We start from the raw sequence: 24,882 nt of genomic DNA on the forward strand, positions 1-24,882 counted from the left end.
CATCGATCCTTGTACTAACAGCCTCTTATAGTGATAATTATGAAAAAGACCAGACTTTAAAACAGACTTATCGCACCTCTCAATTCTTCAAGATAAAAAAAAATAAAAAATCTGGCAAATTATGGTCTGTGTAGAAAACGTGTTCAGGAGTTAGTTTATTGAACATTACATGATACAGTTGGGTTTAACTTTGTGTCTAATCTGAAAATTCCATCTAAATGCAAAGGAAGTTACTTAATGGGTCAAAATAATTAAACACTGAAGATGATAAATAAATTAAAATTGGAATTACTCAGCATCCTGTAGCCACGCACTCTTGTGGAGATATCATAACTAATCTGCCCTATATAATGTTTTAAAAACAATAGGTTAACACCTACTTAGAGTGTCTGTTAAACAGGACATTTCCGGCACCATACCCACTGGAACTTATTACAGTGGCTATGGGGTGTTTTTTGTTATTTTTTTTAAACAGTGTTTAGACCAGGGGTAGTCAACCTTTTAATACCTACCACCCACTTTTGTATATTTGTTGATTGTGAAATTTTCATACCGCCCACCAGTGCTGCAGTAACCATTTTAAAGCACAAGTGCCTTTTTTTTCTTTTTTTTTTTAGAAAAGAGGGTTTTTTTTTTTACAAAAAAGAATGTGCTTAAATTTATTTTATTTTTTTACTTTTTTCTATTTTCTACTTTATTTTCTGTGTGTGTGAAGGACGCTGTGTGTGTGTCTGTGTGTAGTTTGTGTGTGTGTGTGTGAGAGGGGACAGTGTGTGTGAGTGGTGGTGTGTAGGTGGGCAGTGTTTGTGAAAGGTGCTGTGTGTGTGTGTAAAGGGTGCTCTGTGTGAGGTGGCAGTGTGTGTATGAGGGAAGCAGTGTATGTGTGAGGGAAGCAGTGTGTGTGTTGGGACAGTGTGTGTGAGAGGGGGCAATGTGTGTGTGTGTGTGTGTGTGTCTGTGTGAGGGGGCAGTGTGTGTGTGTGTGTGTGTGTGTGTGTGATGGGTCAGTGTGTGTGTGAGGGGGCAGTGTGTGTGTGTGTGTGTGTGTGTGTGTGAGGGGTCAGTGTGTGTGTGAGGGGGCAGTGTGTGTGTGATGGGGCAGTGTGTGTGTGAGGGGTGAAATGTAAAAATCTATCTTAGCCCGAGAGGGCTTACAGCAAGGCTGGCTCTGCATGGGCTGGCAGTGGAGATGAAAGGATCTCCCCTGCCATTGAGGCCTACCCGGCGTTTTCTTCAGAACCCACCACCGCCCACAAGAAATACCAAAACCCCCACTAGTGCGTGGAAGGGACGAGGTTGACTACCCCTGGTTTAGACAGATAAGGAAGGTAATCCCTGGCATTTGAACCCCTCCCACTGTAGTTGGAAATTTTACTTCCTCTTTATCCATACAAAATATTTGTGTGGGGTGTGCACATGCAGTATGCTTATGTTATGCAATGGGAGACTTGGAACATTATGATATAGGAAATAACCAAAAACATAAACCACACACTATGTTATGATCACAGACAGTACATAGTACTACCAAAAAGGTTATTCAGGGTTAAGAAAGGTGTATTTACTCTTCTACACAATTAACAATATATTGTTGTTAAACGAGATTTTAAATGACATATGGATTAACAAGTTGCCTATAATACATGTTTTTAACTAAATGCAATTTTGTGTCCGTGCCTATATAAAGCTGGAAATATATATTAAAAAAAAGAAATTATAATAAAATCATTAAAAACCTAAGGAAACAAATTCAACCTTTGTCTTGACGAAAGGGAAGGTTAAGAATCCTTTCAGGTCCCATGGACACGTGATTTTAGTGTGTTGATTGTGAATGGTGCTCTGTGTTGTTATAGAGATGCTACAAAGGTCAGACACAAACTCATGTCATGTTTTCACAAAGTATGTTAATGGAGGTATAAGATCAGGACATTTTTGAGTGAACCTTGATATATGTGTTTAATATTTGATCTCCACATGAGAGTGGTGTGAAACCTGCAAAACTCTCTGCAATGGCCCGGGTAAAGGACCATTTATTTGTTCCCTCCCCTGCCAACTATGTCTGATCATGTGATTACATTACTAGTCAATTACATTTGCACAGACAACTTCAAACATAGACTGCCTCAAGGATAGACCCTGCTCAATACCCCAAATGCTCCCATACCCTCGAAAACTCCAGAAAAAAAGATGCCCAGATGAATACCACTTTGTCTTACTATAGGCTTATACCTGTAAATCATTAAAAATGTCTGTCATATAATAAATATAATATAGACTAAGGAACAGCGCACACGTCAAAATAAATTCTACAAGGCTGCTTGAAATCACCTATCTCAGCAAACAAATATGGGGATTCAGTTCCACCATATGGCTTACTGTGTTAAACCTTTTGTTTACTGAGATAGGCAATTTTAAGTAGCCATATAGAATTTAGAAATTCATTTTAGGAGTGCTCTGTTCCTTAATCTGTATTATGTATAAATCGTGGTCACTATGGCAGCACCATTCCTGCAAGATACATGTTCCGGGTGTGCCCCCAATTCCCTTTTGTCTTTACTATGCAATGTATTCTAATGGTCATGTCATCGAGACAAAAGAAAATAAAGCTCAAAGAACATTCTGCAGAAGGGAGAGATTGGGAAACTAAAATGATGGAATTTTACAGTAAAATATGGCTTTATGCAACATTAATGTATTGTATTGTACACACAATAGCTGATTGGTTGTGCAAATTATATAATCCATTTTTTCCATGGAGGATTTTTCTACCATGAAATACATACCACTATAAAAGTCTACATTTCATGTTAAAATACTAAAATATAATACAGGTACTCAGTGTACCATTTGTTATTATGTAATTCAGTGATATGAATCACATGGCGCTATTGTATTGCACTGTTTAAGGAAGAAGTGATCACGCTAAGCTGGAACTCTCACCATTACCAATGTTTCGAGAAATGCCACATGCAGATTGCATTCAGATTATATGTTATTAGCACTTTGGGACCCATGATTGGGCTTTATCAGTCCCTATCAGTAAATGTAAATGATCTCACACTCCTGAAATGTGCAATCAGGGTGAACACGACTCGTAATAGCATTACAAATAATTTGTAGCAAGGACAAGGTATGCAATAGGGGATATGTGCAGTCATATGTGCAGTAGCAACCTGCAATGCCTTTTGAAATACAGAAGCAGGTTAGAGGAAGGCATCTGTGTTTTATCCATTCATACAGATACAATGCATGTTTCAAGTACGCATTCCCAGAAATGCCAGAATATTCCTTATTCATAATTCTAGAAGGGTCTATTTTTATTTATTCATTCTTTTTTTTTGTTACATCTGTGGTGCTACCCCAGAATAACATTTGCGTTTTCATGATACCTTTTTCTGTAGCTGTATGAAGTATTGCAATCAAGGGATACAAGTAATGTTTGCTTTTCTTTATAGCTCCTCAATATGTATAATAGGATGAATGAACAGCGTGAATGATGTTAAAGTACGTAGCGCTGGATTCTTTTAGGAGACTAAGAGTCTGTCAGGCACTTGCCTTTCCCTCCAATCCAGCACTGCATTATCCTTACAGAGGTGGGTGTTACAGAAATGTTGTCCCTCTCTCCTCCAATGGTCTACATTGATTTGTCCTGTTTGGGGACGCTGCACCAAGAAGGACAAATAACCTGTGTGACGGCGACACTCTGGCTTCATTGGCAACATGCTGGCACCTGTACGTTGTTCCTTTACTTTGTAGCCAGTGCTAGCAGCATTGGCTATTTCTTCAATGCTTTCCTATGGGGATTTTATGAATGCTGGATGTCCTCATGCAGAGCAAAGAAGCGTCAGGCGAACTAAAGTCGGTTAGCCACCAGGAAGTGCCTCTAGTGGATTTCTGATTGACAGCCACTAGAGACAGTCTAAGTCCTGCAATGTAATCATTGCAGTTTCTCTAGAACTGCAACAATTTGTAGCAGGATTATGTGAGACAGCGACACTGCACCCAGGACCCTTCAGTGAGCTGAAGTGGCATCGGTGCCTGTAGTGTCCCTTTAAATAAATATTTGATTTTCTATTAATGGTTTGCTTTATAAATACATCTATGTTTTTTTTTAAATTTGACAATTTTTATTGGCATTTTATGTCACAAACGACGACATAGATTGTGAACGGGGGAGAGGATACAGAAGAGAAAGGGGGGGGGCGGGGGAGGGGAGTAGCAGAATATATTTTGCGATGTGCATAGAATTTGTACAACAATTGTTCTTACAGTGCCGAACAGCCAGTAATGATCAGATGAATAATGATAGACAATGTGCATATTTATACATAATATCCATATTTCCCTTCAACCGGGATTAACTCAATTGACCCGATCTCCATGTGTCCCAAATCTCCCATGCCTTTACAGAGGTCTGAGATGGAGGCCACAACTTAGTGTATGCTCCCTCATATGCTCTTTGCTCTATCAGAGCAGCTAAAATTTTGGAGAAGGACGGGCATACATTAGATTTCCATGTTCTTGCGATCTCCTTGTGAGCGGAGATGAGAGTATGATACATGAGTTTTCTCATAGCTCTTGGAGTTCCGGGTGGGAGAAATACATCTATGTTTGATGTGTACATTATCCTTAATAAAGGCTCCAGCAAAGAGTTAGAATATTGCTTTGAATCAATAAAGACTGCTCACTAACAGTCCTTAGATTGCCCAGACATCTTTATTTCTTTATTTTCTGCTCACCTTGTCAGTCAAATATTCGGCATAGAGTCTATGCCAATGAATTGCTTGACAGGTGGCTAAATTAACCATTTTTAAATCTTTTTTTTTTTTTTTAATCTATACATTTGCTGGCAAATCTACTAGCACAATGTAAAGGCAGAATGTAATGCTCTTTAAACAGGAGGATAAGTTGTTCTTGGGATAACAGATGCCCTTTAATATTAGGTACCCTTGAACAACAACAACGTATCTACAAATGTTATATTGTGTTAATTTTACATGCTACATCTGCAGCTCACAAAAAGATATAAATGCAATGGATTTTTTTTTTCCTCTTTGAGAACTCCATAGGGAAAGGGGTTAAAACACCCTGTGGACTGTGGAAATACTCATCATATTTTGCACTGCAGCCAGCTAAAGTTCAGTAAATCTCTCCCTATCACACATACAATTTTGTTTTGTTTTTCCACTGTTTTCAGGCCTTAGCACCAATAATATTCAAGTTAATCTTTCTTGAAGAGCATGTCAAAGAAGTTGGAAAGGTTATGATTTTAGACATCAAATCTTCCTTTTTTTCCCCTGAAATTCACTCCATGTATGGATGCATTCTTACAATAATATGCTACGGTTTTGGCTGATTTTTTTCTCTCTCTTTATTAATTGCCTATGAGAAGTGGACGTTTTATGATTTGAAAATAAACAGATGAGCTTTTCTCTGAAAAAGCCTTGATATATAAACAATGAAAGTGACAGGTAAATCCTGCGTATCACGGGCATGGTCCATGTGCATGGGGTGTATGCAGCACGTACATCACTCACAGGAGTTTTATTCTCATGCTGTTTTCACAGATGTTTTCTCCCAATGGCTGTATACTGCGGATGTGGAGTCTCACAGGGACAGACACAGTGACCCTAGCTGTGCTCAGACACTTGTGTAAATATTTATTCCCGCAGCCAGTGACATTTTGTGCTGTCAGATTCAGAATGATGGGTCTAACTGGAAGCTTGCCAGAGAGGCAGCTGGCACCAAAGATCTGTAAATCTCTAACCAGAGGATAGAGTGTCTTCCTAATGGTGACCCTGCCTTAGAACTGGAAGATAATTTCAAGAAGCTGAGATACAATGGCTAACGTAGGAGAGCTGTCCATTATACCCTGCTCTAAATCACATTTTAGATGTAGTATTCTCTATTCCACTCCCATGTTCTCTCTCTTTCTGTCTACGTCACACTTTTTTTTCTTGCAAACTTTTCCTTTCTTCCTCTCATTCTTTATATGTGTGTGCACCATACCGCTCAACCGTTCTGTCTCACTCACTAGGTTTGACTCTATTAACATCTCTATCTCCCAGTTAATATTCCCCTCCCTCCATCGGTTAATAATGTACATACACTGTTATTTTATAGCTGTGGCACAAAATTGTATCCTTTGCATACCCCTAAGCCAGTCCCATAACCAGCAGAGGACATCCATAGTATCTGGACTTCACTAATTTTGTGTGTAGTGTCACTTTTGTCAGGAAGCCTTGCAGTGCTACGGAGACACACTTTGTAGCAGTAGCTGTTTTCATATTCTCCCCTGTTAATCTTTAGTGTTAGTATGGCTTCAAGTATCAATCTGTAACTGGCCTGAAACATATTTTTTTCAACAGAATTTTATGTAAATGTAAGTCAAAAATCAAACGCTCACTAGTAGTCCCTTAAAACATGCCTTGTTGTATGGCTCGTGCAATATATGGATGAAGTCGTTTAACATAGTCTAAATCAAGTTTTAGCTGTCAACACAAAAACAGCTTCTGTCAATTGTAGACAGAACAATTTTCCAACTCGCAAATATGCTTATTTGTAGTGATTATTGTTGAACATCTTTTATCACATGCAATAATAAGAGCGATTTCTGAAACGCTTTAAAGCCTCTTCTTGTATGTCAACAAATGAGAGCTGTGTGTTTTGTGCACTTTCCATTCTGTGCAAAACAAAGCGTCTTAAATCCATTATATGGGATGTGTAAGATGAGATTGGTATTAATGTAAAAGACAGGACTTGTAATCCTGATGTGCAAAATGCAATATTAACATCAACATGTGACATTATTAGAAACCTTCAATCATCAACCTATTATAAAAAAAATATATATATCTACCATTACAAATGCAGCCAAAAGGGAAAAAATGTGAGCATACACATAATGAGCTGTAAGTAAATACATGAAAGATGCTAGGTGTTAGACAAATATCTGTTGGAAGTTTCTATAACTTTATCAAATAATTCATATTATTACGTTAGTAGATTGGTAGAATTTTTATTTAGATTGTTTACTTTGTCATTTTGTTGGGCACAGAGGAAGTTCTACAGGAAAATAAAAAAGGGAACTACATTACAAAAACATGTCTAAAAACATTGTCATAAAGACGTCAATAAAATGTGATTACCCATCATAACATATTTTTGCTTTAAAATAAAACTAGATGTCCCTATAGAATATTTTTGCTTGTGAAGCATTGTTTGTAATCTCAATATTGGCACGTACCATTGTGTAATCAAGAAGTTACTAGAGAGCAACTATGCCTAGATAAATGATATCAACATCACTGAACAGATTGAGCTGACTGTTACCTGCTATTAACATGCCTAAATTTAAAATGCAGGTACAAAGGATTTTACTTACACCATCAATAACAGTTTATTGGAGGATTTGGGGGGGGGAGGGGCAAATGATGGTGAAGACTAGGTTAATCTGCACAATGGTAAAGCAACACAAGTTTAAAGAAAATGTTCAGAAAAGGTAACACTATATATATATACTCACGTATATAAAGCTGATAGGCAAGCATTATGGGAATTTACAACATACATGAATCCTAACATAACAGGGTCTTTCCTGATAAATGTGAACACAGTTGCTATAAATTAGGCTCCAAACAGCTTTTTTTTTTAGCAGGCATCACCGAAGGCAGCTTAAAACGCTGCTACTTACTATACCAAATCGCTGCTTGGATTGTTTTGTAATACATTACATTTGATACATTACTGGTAACACATCATTCTCTCAAACCAGTAGATGTTTGCAACATATGGTGGTTTAAATTGTGACTTAATAGATGAAGATGATACGATTTACTATAAATACGCCGTCCGTCGCCTGCATGGTGCAGGTAGTTCCCTAGGAGACATGACAAGAAAAGCAGAAACTCAATTACTTTGAGTGCATGAACCTCTAAAATAGATCTGTCACCAATGAGGTGACATGCTCAGTTCAGCTAAGGGGCGCAATAAATTTATTTATTTATAAATTAGTTATTTATTTATAAAAAAGTTATTTATTTATAAATTAAGTCAGTTATGTCGGCATGTTGGAAAAAGGAAAAGTATGATTACATTTTGTAAACCAAAATGAAAATCAGATGACTGAAATCATTATTTGCTGAATTTCTTTACGTACTGCATATTATCTTATTAAAAAATATTTTATGCAGCAAAAAACAAACATGATAATGTGTAATACATTCAAATACATAATGCACATCTTATGTGGGATATGTTAATGTACTACAAATGACAAAAAAATACCAAAAAGGGATGGTCAGTAAAGTGATAAACATGTATACGCTATAAATTAGTTTTAAAAAATATGTTTTACTTCAATAAGTGATGTAGGTTTAAGAATATTAACCCCTACCTATCTAGTTGTCCAAGGTTTACTTCTTCTCACTGCTACTTCACCTCATTGACTGAGATCATCAATGGTAATTATCTCAGCCAATCCAAGGCTTCCCCATAGGGAAGCATTTGGCATGGGGCTGATCTCAGCCAATCTGAGGCAGGGGTGACTAGTGCACATGCGTGGCAAATACCTAGCTGCATTATCTTAATGAGAGCCATTTGAACGGAGTTTAACACAGTAATAACTGCAGTAGTTTTTTTAGTGGCTGTCTTCCTGATAACCACTAGTGCTACTTTACTGAGAGGGTAGTGGATGCATGGAAAAGCCTTCCAGCTGGCCAGATGGGTGGGCAGTGTGTGACGTTGGAGCGCACGTAAGCCGCGATCCCGTGGACCAGGAAGTAGGGCAATGCAGCAGCCGGAGCTATCAGGGCAGTGAGAGCCCGGGACGCTGGAACGCCGAGATTTTGAAAGCAGCGAGGTATAAGCAACAGGCTGAGCGGCGGAGCAGCTCCTACTAACCTGCCTAGAGATTAAGGTCGGTACACCGATACCCAGTTTATTTGCTACGGATGGTTGTGGATCTTGTGAGCTGCTGCGGAGGAATGAGGCAACATAGTTGCAACATTGCGACGTTGTAGCTGGGGTATCCACCTGCCCTCCTGTCATCTCTTCCTCCGAGAAATCCTCCACAGGTCTGCCGCAAGTTTTGCTAAAAACTCCATAGAGACACAAAGTAAGGCTGTAACTTTGGGGCACTCACCTGTCACGGATCTTTACCCCCCTGAAGTTCATCATCTTGTTTAAAACGGGTCTGCTATCGGGCTGTTTCTGTTGCTCGCGCCAAGTGCGATAAGTATATACCTACAGTTTGATGGTACTTGTGTATGTATATAGAAGAATGACTTTGCTAGAGGAGAAGTAAAACTCTCTCAGCGTATACGAATTAACCACTTAATTAATTTTTGTGGATAAAAACCGTATTTGTCCTCCTGTTTGCCACCAAACCTCTACTCTACATCTACATTTATATTTGAGAAATAAGAGCTAATTTAAAGGGGCAGTTAACTGGCGCTGCAGTGGAGAGGAAAGATTTTTGTTTTCTCTTTTTTTTTCTCTCTTCCCTTATTCCATTTTTTTTGATAAACAAGAGACAAATAAGTGATAATTTAAAGGGACATACCCGGTATATTTTGATAAATAAGAGACAAATAAGGGACAATTTAAAGGGATATACCCGGTATTGCAACTTGGAAAGGAACATCCGCTAAAACCGACATAAGAAATACTCATTAGCAGTAAACCCTAGCGGAGCATAAAGTCTAAACTGGAAGTCCAGCACACATGCCTGCAAAAAAAGATAAAGTCCAAAACATGGACAAAAAGAAGGCAACTATAGGCACATTTTATTCACCTAAAGTGCCTAGTACAGACTTAGAGAGGCAACGCAAGTCCCTACCGCTAGAAAACGCTCAGCTCTCCGCCCTTCAAACATCAAACATATCAGAGGACGACTCACTATATCTGTCAAAAAACTCGCAGGGTCTGACACAACAACTGCTAACTCAAATGTTGGACAATTTATATAAAAAGATTCAAGCGGATATTGAAAACAACTCTAAAGATGTCAGAGCAGAAATTGCTACTCTCTCAGAAAAATTTACTAACCAGGCAATTATATTACAAAAAATCCAAGAGGAATACGAACAAATTAAAACATCGTATATACAGCTAGAAAAGAGACTGCAGGACACTGAGAAGAAGCTGACTGACTTAGAAGATCGCTCCAGGAGAAACAACGTAAGAGTCAGAGGTATACCGGAATCAATCTCACAAGAAGAATTATACTCGCACCTGATCAGTCTATCTTCTAAAATACTACCTAGACAGACGCTGGGCCCCGAGACCTTTGAAAGATTCCACAGGCTGGCTAGACCCAATGGATCCGATAATTCCTATCCAAGAGATGTCATGATTTGTTTCTCGAGTTTTTGGATGAAAAATCAAATAATGCAGAAGATACGGAACGGGATCCTCGACACGGAAGAATGGAGCCATTTAAAAGTTTATCAGGACCTATCCCAGAAGACAAGACAAGCAAGAAGAACCTTTTCTGAAGAAACGGTTATCCTCAGGAATAAGGACATAAGATACAAATGGCTGTTTCCGACGGCAATTATGGTCTTCTTCAAGGATAAACCATACACTTTTAGAGACAACTTGGCTCTAAAACAGAAGATGATAAGTTTGGAACTTATCCCTTAGTCAAATCAAACTCTCCCCTCTCCTTTTTTTTTTTTCTCATTAGAAAAGGTGTTAAAAGGTTCTAGGCACGGTGTAGGTGTCACCCACTCATGAATACAATGTATATAAATATAGAAGACTATATAACTATAGACTTACATACAGCACATACAGAGTAACAAAGGAAGATTTGTATATACACTCACGTAAGGGAATATGAGCATAAAGCATAAGTCACACTTAATCTATAGCATAAAGCATAAGCCACACTTATCGTTACACCATAAAAGGTATAAGTACAGAAAGGAATAAATGAAGTGAGTTTCACAATTGACACAAGCTAATGATGATTTGTATATATAGCAATATAACAGATATGAATATAAAGTATAAGCTACACTTATAAACACACTATAAAACGTATATGAATAGCAAGGAATGAATGAAACGAGTTTCACAATTGACACAAGTAAATGATGATTTGTATATAGTGTAATATAAGGGAAAATGAGTATACAGCATAAGCTACACATATGGATACATTATAAAATGTATACGAATAGAATGGAACGATTGATGTGTATAGAAAGGAACGAATGAGCGAGTTTCACAACGGATAAAAGCTCACAATCACATAAAAGGAGGAGAAGGGAGATTATAGACCAAGACAAGAGCCAGGGAAAGGAGTATTAGAAGACAAAACAGGAGGATAGAATTGCTTGAGGAAAATATAAAAAATAATAGAAGGGGGATAGATTCCGTGCAGGATAAAAACGAAAGAATACAACTATGCCTTTAGAAATAGGCTTGACAAAAAGAAAGGGAAAGGGAAATGAAACGGAGAAGGTAGAAAAGGGAAGGAGAAGGGAAGGGGAAGGAAGGAAGGAGATAAAAGAGAAGAGAAAGGGGGAAAAGAAGGGCAGAACAATATGAAGGTTAGAGGGATCATAACAAAGAACAAAAGGCCCAATTTCCTGGTCCAGGGTCCTGCGACGGCAGCAGGGTTAAATATGAAGACTACTCAGAGTACTTCATATTATGGTTTGAATGAGGCATACATACAGGCAATACAAAGGACCGACCGGTGGAAGTATGAATGTGGTTGAGTGTCGGATACTACGTGAGGGGAGGATAGAGGGGTGGAGGGTGTGGGGTGAGCTGCGGTAGTATGTCATTAAATATACTAACTATTAACGCAAGGGGCTTAAATTCAGGTCAGAAAAGAGGATATTTGTATAAATTACTGATTGACAACAAAACAGATATTGGTTTCGTCCAAGAAACTCACTGGTCTAACTCAAAGCCCAAACTATGGAATTATAAAAAATTCCCAGTGGTACACAGATCTAACCTGGTGGGAAAGGGCAAGAAAAGAGGGGTGGCAATCTTTTTTTCAGGTAGATTAAAATACGAGCTGATACATGAGGAGACCGACCCGGGTGGTAGGTTCCTTATAGTGATTGTTCGTATTAATGATATTTTGTATACCCTGGTAAACGTCTATGCTCCAAACCAATCCCCATATAGGTTTTTGGGAAATCTGATGCAAAAGATTGACCGCGTGTCGTCTGGTAGCTTAATTATAGCGGGGGACTTTAACTGCACCATAGATGATAAAACAGACAGGAATAGAAGCAAGTCCGCTTACATAGATGGTAAGCAAAGAACAGGCCTATCAAAGATGCAGACTATCATGGCAAAAAACTGTTTATATGATGCCTGGAGAACGTCTAATCCAGACGCAAGAGATTATACGTTTTTTTCACACGTTCACCAGACATACACTAGAATTGATTATTATTTGGTAAAACCTGAAACCCTGGAGCGAGTTAAGAAAGTGTCAATTGGACCTATAACATGGTCCGACCATGCCCCTGTAAGTTTAGTTATAAAAAACAACCCTGAATATAAATCTAGAGATAAATGGAGACTTAATGAAAACCTATTAAAATCAGAAATCAGTGTAGACGCATTACGCACTCAATCTAGAGAATTTTTTGAAAGTAACGACTCAGGGGACGTCTCCAATGCCATGCTATGGTGTACCTTTAAATCATATATCAGAGGATGCCTCATAAAAATGGGTGCCACTATAAAAAAACAGAAAGGAAAAGAGCTTAATGAGCTTTATATCGAGCTGGCAAAACAAGAACGTCTACACAAATTTACCATAGATCATAAAATCTTGGAGGGTATCAAAGAGATTAGGGGAAAAATATTAATTAGAACTCAAGAAAGGATTGACAAAGCTATGTTAACTCTAAAACAGAGATGGTACTACGGAAATAATAAAATAGGGAAAAGCCTTTCAAATAAATTAAAAAACAAAAATAAACTTCAATCTATAAACTATATAACTGTTGGAAGCAAAAAAATGATCTCTCCAACTCAAATTGCTAAAGCATTTGAAGACTATTATAAAAACTTATATAATATAAAATTTAACGAACCATCCGAGGGTGAAACAAAACAGTTTTTGGATAAATTGAGTTTACCAACTATATCAAGGGAGAAATTAAGCCAACTAAATGCCCCTTTTTCTATTCAGGAGATTAGCAATACCATTAAAGCTTTAACAGTAGGTAAAGCACCAGGCCCAGATGGCTTTTCTTTAATCTTCTATAAAAAACTAAGTGGTATAATCTCTCCATATATATTAAGAACATTTGAAGATCTCGCTAATCATAAAGCCATCCCAACGGAATTACTCCAGGCCACTATAATACCAATCCCTAAGTCAGATAAGGACCCTACGTATACTTCAAATTACAGACCAATTTCTCTTATAAATCTAGATATTAAGATATACTCAAGAATTCTGGCTGACAGATTAAAACAAATTATACCCAATATTGTACATATAGATCAGAGTGGATTTGTAGAGGGCAGGGGCACATCTGATAATATTAGGAAACTACTGAATGTCCTATACCATGCAGATCAAAGCTTGTCTCCCTTTGCGGTGGTTACCCTCGATGCCGAGAAGGCTTTCGATCGGGTCAACTGGAAGTACATGGAAGCAGTACTGGGGGCCTTCGGCATCGAGGGTTTCTTTAAGGAGAGCACAATGGCGCTATATAAGGATCCGCAGGCAAAAGTATCAGGACATATGTTCCAATCAAACTGGTTCCCTATTAGAAATGGGACGCGACAGGGATGCCCTTTGGCACCCCTGCTATATATCCTGTCCATAGAACCATTGGCAGCCGCGATCAGACAGAATGAAGACATCAGCGGGCTAAAGGTGAATAAGATCGAGAACAAAATTGCATTATATGCAGATGATGTCCTACTGACCCTGGCAGATCCTATTAGATCTATCCCAGCCGTATTTCGGCTTATTAACGAATTTGGTATACACTCGGGCTATAAAATAAATATAAAGAAAACACAGATTCTGCTAAAAGGCCTGAGCGGACCAGGTCTAGATAAACTTAAAAAAGATTTTAAATGCGACTGGGAAACAAGTAATATAAAATACTTAGGGGTAAAATTTTCTCTAGATTATAGAGAAACTGGAGAACTCAACTATACTGATATTTCCACCTACTTTAGGAACACCTTAAAAAATTGGCAGGGATTGGAACTCTCTTGGTTGGGTAGGATCGAAGCAGTAAACTTTTATCTCCTTCCTAAGTTGACATACCTATTTAGTAATCTCCCGTTGAGGGTAACATACCAGACGATACGCGGTCTCCAAAGGCAACTATCAAATTATATCTGGCAAGATAGGAGACCTAGAGTCTCACTGGAAATACTACAGAGAGACTGGAAAGAAGGGGGGATCCGTTTCCCAGATATACAGAAATCATATATGAATAACATGGTGGCACACCTAATTAAGTGTGACAACTACACAACGGCTAGACCAAACTGGTTGGACATTGAAAAATCAGACCTTGGTGGTTTGGAACCTTTATCACTTTGGTGGTGTGACAGTGAACCTCTAAAAAATATAAGATCTAGCAACCCAATGAATAATACAATGATTCACACCGTTAAGTACCTGAAAAAGAAATATGGAACAAAACATATATCATTAAACGCCCCACTAACAATCCTAAAATTCTATATAAAGGACATAAATATACAAGAATGGGAAAACGGTGGCGTAGAAAGAATAGCGGAACTTTTAAATAACAATAAAATGCTGCCATTCCCAACACTACAAGCTAAATATAATCTCCCAGCGAAGGAAATTTTTAATTATTTAAGAATAAAATCCTTCACTATGGGGAAAGATTTTTCGGAAAGCTCCCCAATGGACCAATTTGTAGCATCTCATCATAAAAAAAAAATCGCTTCCAGATACAATCAATTCGCAAGAAGCCAAAGACAAATAGACAAAGCGCCAGCAATGTATAAATGGGAACAAGAACTTGATTTTTCATCCTCAGTGGAGGATTGGTTGTCGGGTTTACAAGCAGTAAAAAGATATATACATGGGGTGAATATACAGGAAGTGTACTTTAAACTAGTATACCGTTGGTACCTGGTCCCTATTCACCTTCATAGATTTCAACCCACACTCCTACCAGACTGTTGGAGATGTGGTAGGGAGTTGGGTACATTCTCCCACATCTGGTGGGACTGTGAGGAGCTGAAACCAGTGAAATCGATCGTAGTGGAACTGGCAGACTCTATGTTTGACGTTCGGACTGAGATTACGCCCCAAATGTTCTTGTTCCATTTAGACCTTCCAAAAAGCAACACAAAAGTAAAAACCCTTTGGATTCACATCTGTATGGCAATAAAAATAGTTATGGCCAGAAATTGGAGACAAATGGGTGGGTTAAACTGGCAGGAGATATGTATACAAATGGAATACCAACGCAACATGGAAGCTGGGATAGCCAAGATATCCAGAGAAAAATATAACGAAGTTTGGGCCCCTTGGGTTAGATTTATCAATCACAACATAAACCCCCCCCCCCCCCCACAGAGATAGTTATCCGTAGATGAGAGAATGGGTAGCAGGTATGGTTAAGGTTAAGGTGATATGTATGTTTGTATGAATGTAAGGATGTAAGATGTAAGATACAGCAGAATACTGTTTAATGAAGATGCTTACTAATGCACGGCTTGACAGGCACTTAGAATTATTATTTATTGAACTGTTACTGGAAAATAATTGCTAGAACCGTGTTTAAAAACTATACAGTTGCAAGCTGTGTCTTTACTTGAATTGAACTTGTTTTATAAAAAAAAAAATGAAAATAAAGATTTATATATATATAAAAAAAAAGAAAAGCCTTCCAGCTGAAGTGGTAGAGGTTAACACAGTAAAGGAGTTTAAGCATGCGTGGGATATGCATAAGGCTATCCTAACTATAAGATAAGGCCAGGGACTAATGAAAGTACTTGAACAAATGGTTCTTATCTGCCGTCACATTCTATGTTTCTATGTTTCTAGTGTTCCTGTAAATTTGCAGTGTTTACGGTTGCAGGGTTAAAATGAGAAGGACAGGGGATAGCCATTAAGATGAAGAGTGCCTATGGACTTGGTTTCACTGGCCTACGTCAGTGTGAATGACAAGCTGCAGTGGGCTTAATGTGAAAATGTGAAGAATTTACAACCTAATTACAATTTGTAGGTCAAAGAAACATGAACTGGAAAAATAACAAAACTAAAGTATTTTGCCATTTTTCTATATAGGCCTAACATTCTAAATTTCCTTGAGAATTTCCTTGAGAGCTCTCCCTATGCTTAATGAATAATGCCCAGTGTATTGAGTTGTTCGGGGATGAAAATTAACCCCTGCACTCTCAAGCTCTTTTTTTTTATTTAAGGAAATTCAGTATGACATTTATTTAAAATATAGGATGTCAAGATAGCCTATAAACATATTGTAATATGTTTGCAGATTGTAGTTCAGTGATATAAAATAAAAATTAAGTAAATTTACGCAATAATGTTTATTCATTCAGTTTACAGAAATATTGTGAAAATATAAATTTATAGAGACAGCATGTTTTTCTTAATCTAACAATATTTATGGCAAATGCCTCGATTTAATAATATTGGATAAGCTTTGAAAATGATTTCATATATTTTTGATAAACTTTTCAAATGATTAAATATAAAGAGGGGCGGGGCCGGGCCGCCGAGCTGAGCGGTCGCAGGACAGCTCGGCTCCTGCAAACAGGGCCACAATTAGCCTACAAATCCTCCAATTTCCTGCGACCATTGTTGTACCCGGGCTGCCCGAGCTGAGGAGAGGCTTGCTCTCGCAGTTTTAGTCCCTCGGAGGATGGGGCCCGCTGCACCAGGCGGGACCTGTACTGGCGGTGAGTGAAGCGGACGGCCGCCGCAACGCTATCCCGCCCGACGGAGCCCGACACGAATGTAAAGCCTGCGGACCCGGTCCTGCTTCCCCCCCCACAGGACCGGGGGGGTGATCCCGGTCCACATAAAGCTAAGCCAGACTCCACATAAAGCTAAGCCTTCTGAAACACCGCTGTCGTATAGCCTGAGACCTATACACAAAATGGCGGAGACCATGTGCATACCACGAGCAGCCCCGAGCACAGGCCCACCATCTGCCGTCATCTATACCTGCACACAGGGCTATGCCACACGGAGGCCCTCACACCCGAAGCTACCCCTGGCACCCGACACTCACCAACTGCCACGCCGGTGGATGCCACGGTCACGGGGCCCGCTCATTCTTCTTCTGAGCTGGGAGCTCACAGGGAGGGAACCCACCCCCCACAGCCTGCCATATACCCAGGGAGAAGCTTGGGATCCGGCGGAACCCTGGGCCCACGGACCTGATGATGGGCCCAATGGCACAGGGCAAGAGCACCTATACAGGCCTCAGGCCGAAGACCAGCGGCCCTCGACCGTAGAGAAGCCACCGCAGGGACTGTGGCGTGGCATCACCCGCCCGCAGCGAACCCCAGTGGACTCGGGGCGCAGACACTCCAGACCCCAGTGGCGACCGAGCTTACGGCAAATCAACACCGGCCTCCTGACCAACCTAGGCCTAAAGCGACATCAGTATTATTGCCTGATATGCAGCAGGACACTGCAAACCAACGTCAGACACACACTACATGCCCATCAGCGGGCTGATGCCGCAAACCTGCAAGCCTGGAACCGGCATGGGCCCAAGGGGACTGTACTGTGGACTCGGGGCACCTTTACGCCATACGCCTCACTGTAAGGACTCCCTCCAACTCACGCTCCGATCAGCCAGAATATGCCACCTCACACCGGCTATGAGAGGGTTACTATAACGAAACCTGCTACCACTCATGTCTTTCTGCTTAAGGCATAGCTTACTGTTGGTAATGTTGATGAGATGCTGCCCCTTGCTAGTCTACCGTAATCTTACTACTTAACATATCTTGATGGGATATCCATCTCACCCTATTATCTGTTATGCACATTTTGTTATGCATTATTATTTGCTGTAGTTTAGTGGGACTAGAGGGGCTAGTAAGACTTATCTCCATCTCGCAACTCTCGAGACGTGTTAAACAGATTGAGCTTAATTATAATGTGCAATTTAAGCTTACACGTCCATTTTGAGCGTATGCATGCCCTACTCACCGTGCCTGGCAACTTGCAATTGATATAACATGTGAGAAGCCTCAACCTGTCTACAGTCTGCAAATTAAACTTGCAATCTTAACCCTAGCATTTAAAGGGGGCTATCCCCTATACACTTGGTCTCCAGCCTGTAACTGACCGTAACCTTATATGTATAATAGAAGTGTATGTCTAAAGCCTGTAATATCACGCATAGCTGAGGAACATTGTGATGCTTGAATAGCCTATAAACCCCTTATAATTAAACGACTGCATCATTGTAGGCTAGTAGTTAACCTGTACTGTCAGTAACACTATGTCTATTCATGTTTTAACAAGTGAAGATCGCAGTCCTTCCTAAGTGTGAAACACAAACCAGCTTGTCAGCGTTAACATGTGTTATAACGATACCTACTAACCATCACTCCTTTACTTCAGTTAATGTTGTCTTACTATGTGACACTTACCTTCACCTGAAACGCTGTGTTTATTCATGTTATAAAAAAAGAAAAATATGGCAGTCTTTCTTAGGAGTGTAACACACCATCTTGTTAGCGTCAACGTATGTAATCCCTATGTACCTCCTTTCTCTATTCTGTATCCCATAACGCATATGCCATAATAAAAGAAAGATTTACAAAAGAAAATATAAAGAAATTTTTTCACTTTTGTAATAATTAGATATTTTTGATGTATTTATCTTTTTATATATATATATATATATATATATATATATATATTTTTTATGTTGAAACACGTAACATTTTAAAAGTTTATCCAAAATTACATTATTTAAAAAGCTTAATACAAATATAAAAATCAAGGCCAAGGGCTGAAATATGTGTCTAAGTAAAATACCCTTTTTTCTGTCACTTAAAATGTTTAAATACCTCGCTTATGCAAAACTGAATTCTACACGTGCATTTTTCTAAAGATGAAATCAAAATGTACGAATAATGTCTATACGTGGGCACAATATAACAACAAGAATCGATACAACACAGAACACTGCAAACTGCTGTCACCGCATGTGAGAAAGCCTGGTAGTGTGCTCAGAGTTCTTCTTCTCATGTTACCTGCTGTTATAATGTGTTATAAAGTTTGTTCAGGGCCGGTGCATGGATTTCTGCCGCCCTAGGCAAAGATCCATTTTGCCACCCACTCATGAAAGCAATTACAATCTCACAGAGGTTTATTCACTAAACTCTGAATTGCAGTGAGTTGAAACCAAATTGCAAAGATTAAGTAAAAACTGCTGAACTGTGACTGTAGCTGAATTAGAGAATTCTTCTAGATCAGCTATTTTAGCCTACATTTTGCCATATGGTTTTCAGTTAGGTCTGCCTAATACACACATACTGCTTAATAAGTACATCCATAAACATACACTGCTTAATACCTGTATCCATACACACATACTGCCTAATACATACATCCATACACACATACTGCTTAATGCATACAGCCATACACACATACCACTTAATACATGCATCCATACACACATACTGCTTAATGCGTACATCTATACACACATACTGCTTAATGCATACAGCCATACACAGATACTACCTAATACATACATCCATACACACATACTGCCTAATACATACATCCATACACACATACTGCTTAATGCATACAGCCATACACACATACCACCTAATACATGCATCCATACACACATACTACCTAATACATACATCCATACACACATACTGCCTAATACATGCATCCATACACACATACTGCTTAATGCGTACATCTATACACACATACTGCTTAATGCATACAGCCATACACAGATACTGCCTAATACATGCATCCAAACACACATACTGCCTAACACATGCATCCATAAATACACTTACTGTCTAATACATGCATCCATACACACATACTGAATAATACCTACATCCATCCATACATACATGCTGCCTAATACCTACATCCATAAACACACACTGCCTAATACATGCTTCCATACACACACACTGCCTAATACATGCATCCATACACGCATACTGCCTAATACATACATCTATACACACATACTGCTTAATGCATACAGCCATACACACATACCACCTAATACATGCATCCATACACACATACTGCTTAATGCGTACATCCATACGCACATACTGCTTAATGCATACAGCCATACACAGATACTACCTAATACATACATCCATACACACATACTGCCTACTACATGCATCCATACACACATACTGCTTAATATGTGCATCTATACACACATACTGCTTAATGCATACAGCCATACACAGATACTGCCTAATACATACATCCAAACACACATACTGCCTAATACATGCATCCATAAACACACTTACTGTCTAATACATGCATCCATACACACATACTGAATAATACCTACATCCATCCATCCATACATGCTGCTTAATACCTACACCCATAAACACAGACTGCCTAATACATGCTTCCATACACACACACTGCCTAATACATGCATCCATACACACATACTGACTAATAATTACATTGTACATTGAATACATAATTTGTCACTCTGATAAATGATGTATTCAATGCATTTGGTGAATTTAATTTATAATAAGACTAGCACAGACTAGCACACACACTGACAGACAAATACACATCCCTGCAGACACAGACACAAACACACAGACATATACTCACTCACTGACACACACATACTCACTGACAGACAGACACACTCACACACACACATACTCACTCACTGACAGACACACACATAGACAGTAACTCACTGACAGACAGACACTCACTGACAGACACACACACACACACACACACTGACAAAAATACACTCACACACTCACTGACACACACACTGACAGACATACACTCACTCACTGACAGACACACACTCACTAACACACACACTCAGACAATTACATTTTTGAAGGCCCATCCAACCTCCCTACCTCCCTGGGGTCCAGTGTGGGGCAGCACCTCACTCCTCCCGTCCGCTGTTTAGTATGCCGGGGTCGGAATTATGTCATATTCTGGCTCCCGGCATCACAGAGGGCGCATGAGGGAGGAGTGAGAAGCTGCAATAACATCCTCCCTTGCTGCCCACATTGCTGCCACCTGCCTCCTCTCCTCCGGCATTTATCGGCAGAGCAGTGATCTGCCATCCGCGTAAGCAGGTGCCTTCTCTGCCATACCTAAAAAGGACAGCTTCGGGGGCGCCCTGAGGTGGCCAGATGGCCACCTTCTGGGCCCCTTGGGACAGGGCACCACCTTCCTGAAGGATTGGCCAGGTGCTGGGGTGGGGTGGGGCAGCTCAAGAGCCGCTTGCCCAGCTCTGCGGACCAAGACAGAGGCAGACCACCAGGAAACATCCCGGTGGGTGCCCCCATCAGGACACAAAGATTGCTGTGGGATGTAGGAGAGTAAGGGGTTTCTCTGCAAAAATGCAGATGGGATTGATTTTCTTTAAAGTTAGCACAAGTATAGAAACATAGAAACATAGAGTGTGACGGCAGATAAGAACCATTCGGCCCATCTAGTCTGCCCAATTTTCTAAATACTTTCATTAGTCTCTGGCCTTATCTTATAGTTAGGATAGCCTTATGCCTATCCCACGCATGCTTAAACTCCTTTACTGTGTTAACCTCTACCACTTCAGCTGGAAGACTATTCAATGCATCCACTACCCTATCAGGAAAGTAATACTTCCTGATATATATTTATTAAATTATTTTTATTTCAGACTTGCACCTGCCCTTCATACGTTATGTATACTTTATCCAGTCCTTGGGCATTGGTACACTGTCATCATCAATATATAGCAACTTATGCTTCTATCCCTCCCTCCCGGTCCCCCTCCCCCCCCCCCCCTTGTTCAATGTTTCTCGCTCTTGGTTTCTTTTTGTTCTTATTATCAACTTTCCCAATAGTATGAGAGCCTTTTGCATATAGTTAATCCCCATGTCCTTTTTTTTTTTCTTTTTGTGTCTGTGGGTGTTCTTACCCTATGTAGTTCTTTATGTAATAGCCCCACAACCTAATAACTCATCCAGTTTGATATTATTTGTAAAACTTTGCCCCTCTAATTTAGACTATGTCCTCTTGTTGTGGTTGTTTTTCTTCTTTTAAGTATAGTTTTATACTTTACCTAATACCATGATGTACACTTAATAGACGTTTTTAGTTTTTATTTTTACTTTTTTCTTCCTTTTAGGTGAATATCGACCATTTCACCAAAGGCGTGACTATGAAGAATCTGGTGGAACCATCACCTACCAGCTTTGAGCTGGCCCAGAAGAAGATCTTTGCTCTGATGGAGAAGGACTCCTTGCCCAGATTTGTTCGGTCGGAGTTCTATCAGGAATTGATCAAGTAGCAGTGTGGCAGAGCTGTGCAGTGCATCCCCAGCACACCATAAGTTCTAGAATGGTTGGCTGGCACTTTTTTCCTTCAGTCACTTTGATTAATGGACACTTTTATTGACGCTGTTGTAGCCAAGGTGCCCTTTTTGAGCATAAAAAAACATGTGTCTGCATAATTCCTGACCCGCTTAAATAATGATACATATCATAGATTCAGGGAGCTAAAGCAAAGAACCCAACTCTTCTGAAATAATCAATAATTATGTAAGTGACTTATTGTCTACTGATTGATCACTTCACTGTTATACATGTATCCAACATAAAATACATTTCATATCATCCTAGTATTGACTGAAATAAGAAATATTTATGTGTGATAATGTATGCTTTCCCTTTGTGGGATGACCTAGTTCTGGGCTATCATTTTGATGCTAAAAATAAGTTTTAAGGCAGTTTTACTAAAAACAGAAACTTAGATGATTACATCAAGGGAGATCCGTTTGTCCCATGTAATCTACCATTTATGAAATTTCAGCCTTTTTTTTAATGTTTCATGAGCATGCACATCTAAAGAATTCTTGAAAACTCATACTGTGCTAACATACCATTTCAACATGACTATAAATAACTCATTGATGATTCATATAGAAATTCCTTCTTTGCAACTGATTTCTTATCCTGAGTTTTTCACATATCAAAACGTTGTTTGCACATATAGAAAAAAAACTGTGTATGTATGTGGAAAGATGCACACCAAGCCACACCATTAAAGAACCACTCTAGGCACCCAGACCACTTCAGCTTAATGAAGTGGTCTGGGTGGCAGGTCCAGCTAGGGTTAACCCATTTTTTATAAACATAGCAGTTTCAGAGAAACTGCTATGTTTATTAATGGGTTAAGCCTTCCCCCAAATCCTCTAGTGGCTGTCTCATTTATAGCCGCTAGAGGCGCTTGCGTGATTCTCACTGTGAAAATCACAGTGCGACCGGCTGAATGCGCACGCAGCTCTTGCCGCACGTGCGCATTCAGCCGACGGGGCGGAATGGAGGAGGATCGGAGGCAGAGATCTCCCCGCCCAGCGCTGGAAAAAGGGAAGTTTTACCCCTTTTCCCCTTTCCAGAGCCGGGCGGGAGGGGGACCCTGAGGGTGGGGGCACCCTCAGGGCACTCTAGTGCCAGGAAAACGAGTATGTTTTCCTGGCACTAGAGTGGTCCTTTAAGAACTGTACAACAGTCCCAAGTAACTGAGTATCAACATATTGCATTTATATCACCTCCATAGTTTTTCTCTGACCTATTTCCTTAGTTACAATTAATTAAGTTTAATAAGTCTAGTACACATATAATGTCACTATGAACATTTACAATGGTACTTGAACGAGCTGAAACTTCTTTTACAAGTCCTGGTGGCCTGCATAAACTGTTGATGTATGTTATTTATAGGAATGCAATACTTGCCTCAATATGTCTCCAAGAACTCATATTGCCAGTGTAAGTATAGGAAGGTTATATGGCTCAGCTGAAGTCAAAGTGAAGGTTTCGGGAATGGGTTGCAAAGCTTACAGAAAGGTTTAATGGGAATGAATAGAGTTAAAAAGTACTGGGCAAAAAAACTAAGATTATATTTATAAAGGGCGGGTAACACGGGTATAATAAAACCATAGAATGATCTCCTTTTCTGGGGTTTGGGGGACGAGGGACGAGGTCAGTGACACAAATGGGGTGATAGGGAAGCATGCAATAAAATTGCTTCAAAATTAAGCAAAATGGTTAATTATTTGCAGCATCTATGAGCCTTTTTGTTTTTAGTAAGTTTTGTTATGGATACTAATCCAAAAACGTGTTTTGGTTAAGCATAACTAATATTCATGCAGGTCTTAATATCCACAATGTCCATCCATTCACCTTCTGACACACCATTAACAAAATATTTCCATTAGTTGGGAGATGGTTACTTCCTTAATCAGTCATGGTGAGTTGAGTAACAAACAGCATCAGTTGATTCCCCCCCTTGCCCCCCTCCCCCCCCCTAAATGTTTTATCTTAAACTGAAGCTTGTAAGCCAGTTTCTGACATTTAAATGTATGACAAAGACATGTGCCACTTTCAATCAGCTTTGTTTCAAACACTATTTTTGTAAATCTGGCTAGTGATAACACCTACATATTTATTCACCCTGTCTGTATCTTTTTAACACCATATATTAATGTCGGATGCTTTAATATTATGACTTTACACCCTACGCGTTCTTCCTGATTACCCGCAAACTAACCAAGCCCTGATTTTAAATTTTAAAGTCGTAGACATTAACCTTGTACATATAGGAAACAAGAGGGATCCTTTCTGTAAGGCAGGCAAATG

The 24,882-nt window shown here is 39.4% G+C and overlaps 1 protein-coding gene across 1 annotated transcript in view; it reads left to right on the plus strand.

Moving 5' to 3' along the window:
- Positions 1–22,865, plus strand: part of RGS5 (regulator of G protein signaling 5) — a 114,514-nt gene extending 91,649 nt beyond the window's left edge. Inside the window, exon 5 of the mRNA XM_063426147.1 lies at positions 22,374–22,865. Coding sequence (XP_063282217.1) covers positions 22,374–22,535 — 162 coding nt within the window. The 3' untranslated portion in view covers positions 22,536–22,865. The remainder of the gene's footprint in view (positions 1–22,373) is intronic.
- The last annotated feature ends 2,017 nt before the right edge of the window (positions 22,866–24,882 follow it).

This window comes from Pelobates fuscus, chromosome 7, assembly GCF_036172605.1.
Source record: "Pelobates fuscus isolate aPelFus1 chromosome 7, aPelFus1.pri, whole genome shotgun sequence".
Taxonomy (NCBI): Eukaryota; Metazoa; Chordata; class Amphibia; order Anura; family Pelobatidae; genus Pelobates; species Pelobates fuscus.